This window comes from Acanthopagrus latus, chromosome 11 (assembly GCF_904848185.1).
Source record: "Acanthopagrus latus isolate v.2019 chromosome 11, fAcaLat1.1, whole genome shotgun sequence".
Lineage (NCBI taxonomy): Eukaryota > Metazoa > Chordata > Actinopteri > Spariformes > Sparidae > Acanthopagrus > Acanthopagrus latus.
This window is the reverse complement of record NC_051049.1, coordinates 10,393,342-10,402,929: the sequence shown is the minus strand read 5'-3', so window position 1 is coordinate 10,402,929 and position 9,588 is coordinate 10,393,342. Positions and strand designations below refer to the sequence as shown.

General features: G+C 43.4%; 1 protein-coding gene across 1 annotated transcript; it reads right to left on the bottom strand.

The window, feature by feature from the left end:
- Nucleotides 1–929: 929 nt before the first annotated feature.
- Nucleotides 930–8,710, bottom strand: rgmd (RGM domain family, member D). The gene is made up of 3 exons (XM_037115674.1): nt 8,469–8,710; nt 4,742–5,253; nt 930–2,592 (listed from the first exon to the last, which is right to left on the bottom strand). The coding sequence occupies exons 1-3, from the start codon at nt 8,560–8,562 to the stop codon at nt 1,906–1,908; spliced, it is 1,293 nt and encodes a 430-aa protein (XP_036971569.1). The 5' UTR covers nt 8,563–8,710; the 3' UTR covers nt 930–1,905.
- Nucleotides 8,711–9,588: the final 878 nt, after the last annotated feature.

The following is a 9,588-nucleotide window of genomic DNA, read 5'->3' as shown; positions in this document are numbered from 1 at the left end:
AAAAGCAAAGCCAGCAGCCAGCTCAGCACTCAGAGGTAACATTTACACAGGGGACTGAGAACATACTGTGGATCCCTACAGCTACACAGCCAGCCTGTCAAAACTGTCTTCATAGTGGGGAGCCGTCAGGCCTTGTGGACCGAGGACCCCACCAGGACACGAGTGGTATTACAAAACATGCTCTCACAAAACGGTGGCTCATTTTGAATACATGTAAATGTCCCATGTTATTCTGTTACGTAAGAGTCAGATTAATGCAAATCTTCCATATCATGTCGAGTCAATTTGAATAAATTAGTCTGATTAAATGACTGCAGACTTCTATACCAACCTTATGTGTTTATTCAAGAGAACTTCTTCATAAACAAATTGAAGTGTTTATTAGTATATACATCAACGTAATAAATGCAATTTTAGCTATACTGTCTCCTGTAACTGAATCAAACATCTGAGTTACCTTTGGTTTAAATTTCACCCGTATGCGTTTTTGTTTTTTAATTTGTTGGTTGGTTTCTTCAGCAGGAGGATGGGTCTCGGCCCAGAGTAGATATCATTAACTTTTTAGTGCAGATCTGGATATAGGAACAGATCCAGGAATTTTCTCTCACTTTCTTCAACACTGGCATTTGTTTTTGTTAAATCAACCCATTATTCTTCCAAAACACACTGGAGCTTATAATTCCATCTGCATTGTGGCTGACTGTTTAAGATGCGGTGAGCGTAAATCACGGTTATGAGTGATAGAGGACTATCAAGTCTGATATTGGATTAGACTTCATTAAATTACAGAGGACTGCTTTTGGCAGAGGCATGCGCTCCAGTGCCGTTCTAGTTGATCACGATATAATGTGCTAGGAAAAAAGATACACCATCCTCTGTCTAAGATAACAGTGCAAGGGTCACACAAAAACAAGAAGGAAAAACAGACCTTTTTCTGGAGTGTCCAACACTTTAATACAGAAAATTACATATCCAACACAACACGTATTAGTTTACTTTTCTTACAATGTCTCAAAATAACCTACTAAAACACAACGAATGTAAAACATATTACAGTTAAAACATCTATACACAGGCAAATGTACACAATATAAAACACATATATACACTCTCTTAATATATTATTATATAAAGATTTGTGTTTTTTTCTTTTTTTTTTTTAACCTTTAAAAAACTGGAAGCTGAACAGCTTGAAGAGGGAGTGTTTCACAGAAGATGAGAACTGCTGAAAATCACACTGACACATCATGTATTATGGATAGGTAGTTTTTACATACAGTTGTTGGATCCTGTGTATTTTAGCATACCGATTTCTGAAACAACAGTTGAAGCAGACAAAGGAGGAACATTTAAATACACAAAACTTGCTGTTAAAACTGTTAAGTGCTATTGATATTACTGGATTATACAGGATCTAGAAGCCACATTGGAGTTACGTATGCAGTTTCCATTCACGGTGGAGTGTTTGGACGTTGTACATTTTCTCAGTAAAAACATAATATTTACAAAAAAAACAACTAAATTCTGCTTAGCTGCCTTGACGTCAGCACACATACTAATGGAGTTAACCTTTTTAAAGTCTGCTGTAGACCAACTGACAGTATGTAGGTGAGAATGGAGAGCATGTTGTACTTCAACCACATGATTTAATCTATCAATGGCTTTTCTTGAAATGATGTGACCCATGAAAATGTGAAGTGGGAAGACATGCCATCTATTATGGCAGGGGAATCCTTCAAATGACAAAAACAGAAAAAGATCACAACATTCACAAATAAAAAAAAAGAAATTACAAATACATATGTCTGAGCTCTAGTCACTCTTTCCTCAAGCTGGCAATGCTTCCACGTTCTGTTTGTCTTTCTCTCCTCTCTTTTCAAAAATCATTTATATTTATTTTATTTTTCACAAAAGCAGCACAATGAGGAGTAGGAGCGAGAGCAGGGAGCCACTGGCTGCCGTGTGTGACACCCCTCGGTTAGTAGGACGAGGAGTCCACGGGGAGTTCTGCTTCAGTTTACTGGGAGGCAGCGCCTTTAAATCCTCCAGGGCGCCATACGCTGCCATAGAGAACTCAGGGTCTCCTGTGGTCAGCAAGTCAAACACACAGGACTGAAAGTACACGTCCTCCACCTGCAGAGTCTCTCTACACTTGGCCGTGGCCCGCTCCACTGTGTAGACCTGGTGAGGAGGCCGCAGAGGACCCAGCTCTGTGTTGGTGCCCTGCAGGCGGGGCTGCTGGCTCTGACGGCTCAGTGTGTGCTCTTTGATAAGCTCATTGCGCGGGCAACCGTGCAGGCAGAGCTGCAGGCCGCCATTGTCCTCCGAGAAGTCCAGGGTGTCCTCTGGCATGCGGATGGCGAAGGTCAGGTAGCTACCCACGCGCCGGACGATGATGGAAGTGCCGATGTAACGGGCATGGATCTTTACCTGCCGGCCCACCCCGGAGCCGCCGCGCTCAACAATGGTCAGGCTGCCGCTCTCACCGCCACTGCGAGTGCCATCTTGAAAGGCCAGCGGCAGATCTTCTGTGGTGGCCTGGTACACCTTCTGATCTGTACAGCCGTGGTATGACTTGAAGATCACTGTGATCTGAAATAAGATAAAAAAGTATTATGTGAGACTTTAGGAATTTACCATTAAAATTTCATTTTACTACCATACAGTCTGAATATTCTTCCTTACATAAAGCAGCTGATACAGATCTGCAAAACTGCAGCAAATAGTTGTCAACTATTAATCGATTGATCAGTCTGGGTTTCAGTTTCTTAAAGGTGAATGTGTTCCGCTTTCTTTATTCCTAGGTGACAGTAAACTGAATATCTTTGGGTTGTGGACAACACAAAACATTTGAGGACAACATCTTGCGCCTTGGGAAACACCGAGTTTTTTCTGACATTTTATAGACCAAACAACTAATCCAGAAAATGACTACCAGATTAACCATCAGTTTGGATAATTGTTACCTGCCGCCTTAAACTAGTGAATAAGCCACAATGTCACATCTTTGCTGAAATATAAAGAGATGTGCCACAAAAGATGCCTACATGAATCTTGACTAACAGCAGTACTGATTAAAGACACAAGGTGGCAGCAGGTAACTGCTGTGAGAGATGTTTATACCCCAAATTGGCCCTTTTCACTGTGCGGCAGTGACTCTCTCTCTCCTGCAAAATATTCAAAGGGTGGCTGTCAACTGTCCACTGTATTGTTATCACTCAAGCAAACCACAAATTAAACCATTGTGGTGTCTCGACTATCACAAACCCTTTCTAACCTAAAACAAATTGTACGCACTAAACCCCACCAGTCTTCCCTGAGTGTTGGCTCACACAGGACGGTTTCGTAACAGCATCGAATCTCCATGTATCTTCCAACACTTCTCCTGCGCTGGCACTGCTCATTCTTATTCAATGACTGACTGTGATTTGTATTCCAGCTGAGCTCTGAAACACTGTGCTCTAACCTCAGTTTCTTCAAAGTATCTTGACAAAGCGGTGGCTGTGGTTGAGTTTACACTTAAGGGGATACTGTATTTGATGGATGATTTCCTGTCTCAAGTCTGGCAGTTGCAAACAACTCCAAAAGCATGATGGGGGCATGCGGGTGATGGCACAGACAATATCCACACTACAAGGTCTGCATTCGGCTGCACACCCAGAACACACTGCGAATGCTTTTCAAAGAGTGTGTTGTGAAAACTTTGGTGCAAAATCAGCCCCACTCAATTAACAGAATCAAAAAACCCTCGCTGCTGCCAATTATTCCTTTATTTTTCCACATTATTTCATATTTACACAAAAATCGGCCAGTTAATTATTTGACCAGAGGGGTGAAAAAACATTCCACATCGTGGCGGTGGAGGAAAATGTTTGAGTGAGCGTTAATCACTACCATATGACCACCCATGTGTTAAAGGTAGAGCGCTCAAGCATGTCTGTGATTCAACACCGCTGAAGGACTCCCCTCCTCTCTCTTTTCCCTCATAGATCTGAAGGAGCTCCAAGACAAGAGGAATGCTGGAGGCTCGAGAGGCACCATGGAATGACGATTAACTTCACATGTTTGATACTTTATGGCAATACTTGAGCTAGCAAGCCCGCACTCAGAAACATCCTGCTCATATAGGCCATGGGTTTCAAACTTACTTTAACGTGTTTATTTCTAATATGGAGAAAATAAGTCTTAGTGGTCATAATTTTGTTTGTTTTGAACTTAGTTTTCCTTAATCTTTGATTATTTTTTGTGTGTGATGAAGGATAGGGGTGGGGTTACAAGTTGATAGATCACATATAAAGTAGAAGAATACAATCACAAATGTCCACTCAACATCTTTGATTTCTCTTTTTGTGAAATATTTAATGTATTCAAGCATCTATATGAAAAGAGAATCAAAACTTAAACAAGAAATGTTAGAAGGTTGGCTTTGTTTCAAGGCAATAAAATTGTGAACCACTGAAAACAATGGTCTTCACAATCTCTTTGAACCCATAGTGACGTCTTCACTTTGTGGTGTTATGTTTATCTGACTAACAGTCAAACAGCTAAATATTTGTTTTTTTCCAGCCATAAATGAAAGAGAAAAGCAGCAAATCTTCACATTTTAAGACATGAAAACTGAGTATATTTGGCATTTTTGCTTTAAAAATGAGTGAAACGATAAGACAATTATCTAAACAGTTGTCGATCAGTTATCTGTCAATCACCTCATCATTTCAGCTCTACTCTCAACCATTCTTACCTTGCTGGTTGCCGTGGCGCTGGAGCCTAGTACAACAGGCACGTTGGTCACCTGCACCGACAGGAAGCGGTTGTCGATCAGAGGCCACGCCCCCTCCACCTTGCAGGTCTGAAACTCATCTCGGAAAGTCCGTAGGTGCGGGTCTCCGAATAATCCACAGTGGGCATATTTCTTCTGCTGACCGCCTGCACCCGACACGAGGACCCGATTCTCGTAGTCGCACAGCTCCGACACGGCCGGCCGAGACGTGCTGGGGACCTTGGCGGAGGAGGTGGGCCCGTCGCTGGAGCAGTTGTGCTGTGAGAATAACTCCTTAATGCGGAAGACGGCCGAGTGGTAGACCAGGTCGCCCCTGCAACTGCGTGCCTGCCGCCGGGTGCACAGGGCGTAGGCCCGCAAGGCGATGCAGTAGTCCACATCCAGAGCCACGTCCTCCTGCAGACCACTAGAGGGTGAGGTAGAAGCCACATACTCGGCATTGCAGCGCTGGATTCGACACTGCTGGCAGTGAGCTGGAAAACATAAACAATGGCCATTAATATTTCGTACTGTTACTGCGTTAATGTATCACAACTGCTCCCTAAATGTTGTATTCTTGACTCCTTTTCCTTCCCTGTTTGCAGCTTCTTAAATGTGGTTATTTTCTGCTTTCTTTACTCCTTGATGGCAGTAAACTGAATATCTTTGGGTTGTGGACAAAACAAAACACTGATCAACATTTTCACCAATTTGCAATATTTTATAGACCAAACAACCAATCTGTTAATTTAGACAATAATCAACAAATGGAATCAACAATGGAAATAGTGGCAACCCTACAATCTGAACAAAACCAGTTTCCCTTCCACCAAGAATCTTGAAATCCATTTGACATTTACGGGTACATTACCTCAGCACAGTGCACGAGGCAGCAGAGTCAAAACTTTTCCACTATCAAGTTTAGCTCAATCTGGAGAGCCATTAAAACCCGAATGCGTGAGCTCACGAGGCCATGGTCCCACACTGTGCTCCGGGAGTCAAAACTTATTTCCCCAAACTAGTCCTCACAGAAATAGCATGCAGCCTCGCTGTAGGAGGAAACCAACCTGTGTTAGTTTGCCTGAGGGTGCTGAATGTGGTTTGGCTGTTGCTGAGGTGATTGAAGTCCATTAAGCTACACTGAATGGCACGGTGAGGCCTGGTGCACGGGGCCAGCTAACTTGGAGAGGATCACAAGAGGACTATTACAAAGAGTCACACTTGTTCAGCAACTTGGGGTCTAAACTGGAAGCAGGAGTGTAGGTGGGGGCAGCAGAGCACAGCACGTGATATTAGGGTAGTATCGCCTAAATTCAGGGCTTCCTGTTCGGTTACGACTCAAAAGTGGGATATTTATTATCAAGGAAAACAAAAGACCTGCAACTATTTCTGTGGGAAGTAGGAGTCTGGACAGTCATCAAGTTCGTTTCAGTGTTACTTCTGGGTGGGACGTCTCATTTGCTGACTCCTGCTGTATTGCCGATGTATTTTCCATCTCATCTCAGCATTAAGCACCATCCACCCAACACACATCACTTTCGCTTCAAAACCCGGATCAGTTGCATCAGACTGCTCTTCTATTGCAACAGAATAATCTTCTGTTTACGCCAAAGCTTCCATCTTATCTCCCAACAAGATAAGCGCGGAGATTTTACACCAGTGCGCATGAATATTTTTGCACCACTTCACCCCTTTCTCTCGCATCCGTCTGATGCACTGGACGGGGACATGAAGGATGATTAATGCACCCGGCTGCGCTGCACTTCAACACGAGCCCTGATAAAACTGAGATGGAGTGTGAGAGGTCAAGTTGGAGCCACTCCGCATCCCTCCTCTGAATTCCAACGGGCCTCCCCTCCCGTCTCGCTGCGAGGTCACCCAAGTCCGCCCTGATTGACACTTTTTGACAATCACTGCCTGCGCAGCCATCAACAACCACACATCTCCCTAAAGGGTCTTTATCGTCTGGCACTTAAGTCGGCTACCAACAAGTTTGATGACCATGTGGGGAATATGGGAACAGAAAGTGGACAAGCAGAGTGACCACACACACAATATTTAGTGTTTAATCGACGAGTAGATTTTTAGTTAGAGCTGGGGATTAATTGCACAATAATTTCAACCCCTAGGCTACTGTTAGGGCCTGAAGTGAAAGCTCAAAATGGAGTACAAAACAAGGGCGCAGACACTTTCAGATGGGATTAGATGTTGGATGAACTACAGAGCAGGTGGCTTTGAATAAATCATAGTGATTACATGTTAACACTCAAACTAAAAAAAAATCCACAAATGTTCTTAATGACAAGGGTGCATGCATTAATGAAATATCACATATTTAATGCCCTGTTGTGCTCCACCTTTCAGCAACTATGCCAAGGAAAATTCACTACTGTTACAACTACTTCTGGTGCAACAGCTAATAGAAAGGTACCAAAACAGTCGAGAGGAACCTGGGGGGCCTCCAGGGGACTTTAGGTATCCAGCTTTACATTTACATCATAACACGTCAGAATTTAACCACTACATATAAAGACGGGGTGGTTTGCAGTTTTGGCGTCCTCATAAACAACATCAACTTCAATTCTGTTATATTCTTTGAAACCTCACATGCCTTGCCAACTTTTTAATCGTGTGGTTTTTAAACATTTAACTACACACGCTTGCACTAAAAACACAATATTCAGTGTGCTCCTGACATTCACAGTGCCAGGAGACTTTCTTCATAACTTTGTTAAGTTAGAGAAGCGTCCAGATCAAGTGAGATTATTTATGATCCCAACCAAGACGAGCTGCTGCCTGTGTTTGGTTTGTGGTCTGTGGGCTGGAGGACAGAGAGGAGCGACCAACACGTTCAGAGGCCAAGAAGTTGGACACCCATGCATGGTAGCTAACAAAGTTGATAAATGAAGCATGAATAGAGGGGGGGAAATACCACGGTCCGCTTAGCTTCACCTACAACGTAAAAACACTCAAAACTGTGTGTAAAAGTTAGTCTCATGTCTTTAACAGTAACGGTGGTCGTTTGGTGTCCTGTTAGCGACATTTTCTTGTTTAAAAAAACCAAACAGACGCTTGGTTGCTTTTTCTTTGGTGCTGCTGGACGCCAGTTGGGCTAATAAAGCTATGCTAGCTGGGAGCTAACCCCGTAAACTCCGCACAAGTCGATAAAACCGCAACCCGCGGCGGTGCTTCTGTGCTCCCTTAAAAACTCGATAGCCGTCAAGAGGTGGGTGTCAGCGTGTTCGGTGTCGTGGTTTTATGTTGGGAACATTTGGGAATTTGTCCAGGAAGACGTCCGTTAGAAGAAAAAGAGTTAACTCGTGCTGCTCGGCTAGCAAGAGCGGTGCAAACTGCTGCGGCGCAGCCAGGCTGGAGGCTGGTGGAGAGGCTCCGCGGCAGGAGCAGGAGCAGCAACAGGACAATACATTGTCCTCTCAAAAACAACCCGTGCTCTCACATTTAACACCGACAAACTTGAGAGAAAGCGTGAGAGAAGTGTTACAAAGGTTCCGAGTCGAGTCACACACAAACAAACAAGAAGGGAAAGAAGTTAACTTTTTTTCCGGGGAGGAGAGCGGGACGGCGGGGTCTCTCTCGCATGCAGCAGAGGAGTGGAGGAGCACGGATTGGAGACACAAAAACAAAACATAACAAAAACAGAAAAAAAAACAACACAAAAAGATGCACGAGAAGCAAGCAAGCAACTCACCTGGTCGAAACAGCAGCGAAAGTAAAACCATCGTCAACGTTACACAGTCCCAAAGCTGCCGCTTAGCCGTGATTTGTGGTCCGCTTCTCCCCATACCAATCCATTCAGTTAGAATGGAGTTCCTCGACTGCTTCTCATCGACGCTGTGGCTGCGGGAAATCAGACAAAAATTCGTCTTCCTTCCCAAAGCGCTGTCATTCAAAGAGGGGGCCCCTTGTCTTCAGGGCGGCTCTACGCGAGGGAGGGGTCTAAAAAAAAAAAAAAGTGTAGATGGGGCCCCCAGAGGTGATGGCTGGCCAATGAAACACTAATTATTCACTAACCACTTGATATTTACATGTAGTGGCAATTTACCGGGGAGGAGGGCGAGGACAGTGGAAAGAAGGAGCCTTGGACAACAAAGACAGGGGGGCGGTGTGAAATTATAATTGGCCTGATTATAATCGAAGAATGACAGGGTTTTGTGGTCATAATGGTGTTACAACTGCCGATTATCTGCACGTATGCAACATATCTATGCTTAGGAATGTAAGTGAATTGATTATGATTACTAACTGAGCTGTGGAGAAGGGGTAGGATTAAATAAGTGTGTACTTTCTTCCTACCTCCTTTTTGGGCATTGTCAGTGCTTGTTAATGGAATATACTTTGTGACATGTTTTTTCATTTTGTTATGCTTATTTGTTGAACTAATTTCTAACTTAAGTTTCCCCTTCAGGGATTGATAAATCTATCTATCTATCTATCTATCTATCTATCTATCTATCTATCTATCTATCTATCTATCTATCTATCTCAGTGGGACCAGAAGTGACAAATAAAGCAACATTTCTCCTGCAGACCCATAGAAAGATTAAAGGGGCACTTTGTAGTTTTGTAGTTTTCAATACTTACAATATTGATGAAAGTCAGAGCTATTTACCCTTTCCAACATCGAATCAACAAGCTGTTCTCAGAACACTGTTTCGAAGCTAGAAAGGTGGCAGGGTCCGCCACACATAAACAAAGTGAAAGCAGTATGAAATCGTGTTGTCTTTGTAGGTCCGTTTGTTTGTTCAGTTTATTCAGTCGTGAAAACAAAGGGAGTTTGTTTATTGTGGATGTTAAGGCTCAAAATGAAA

Excerpts from the sequence above, each read along its gene's own strand:
- rgmd (XM_037115674.1), bottom strand. The coding sequence starts at position 8,562 with ATGGGGAGAAGCGGACCACAAATCACGGCTAAGCGGCAGCTTTGGGAC. Across the intron at positions 5,254-8,468 it reads TTCGCTGCTGTTTCGACCAG|CTCACTGCCAGCAGTGTCGA; the intron begins GTGAGTTGCTTG and ends TATGTTTTCCAG. Across the intron at positions 2,593-4,741 it reads GCGCCACGGCAACCAGCAAG|ATCACAGTGATCTTCAAGTC; the intron begins GTAAGAATGGTT and ends ATCTTATTTCAG.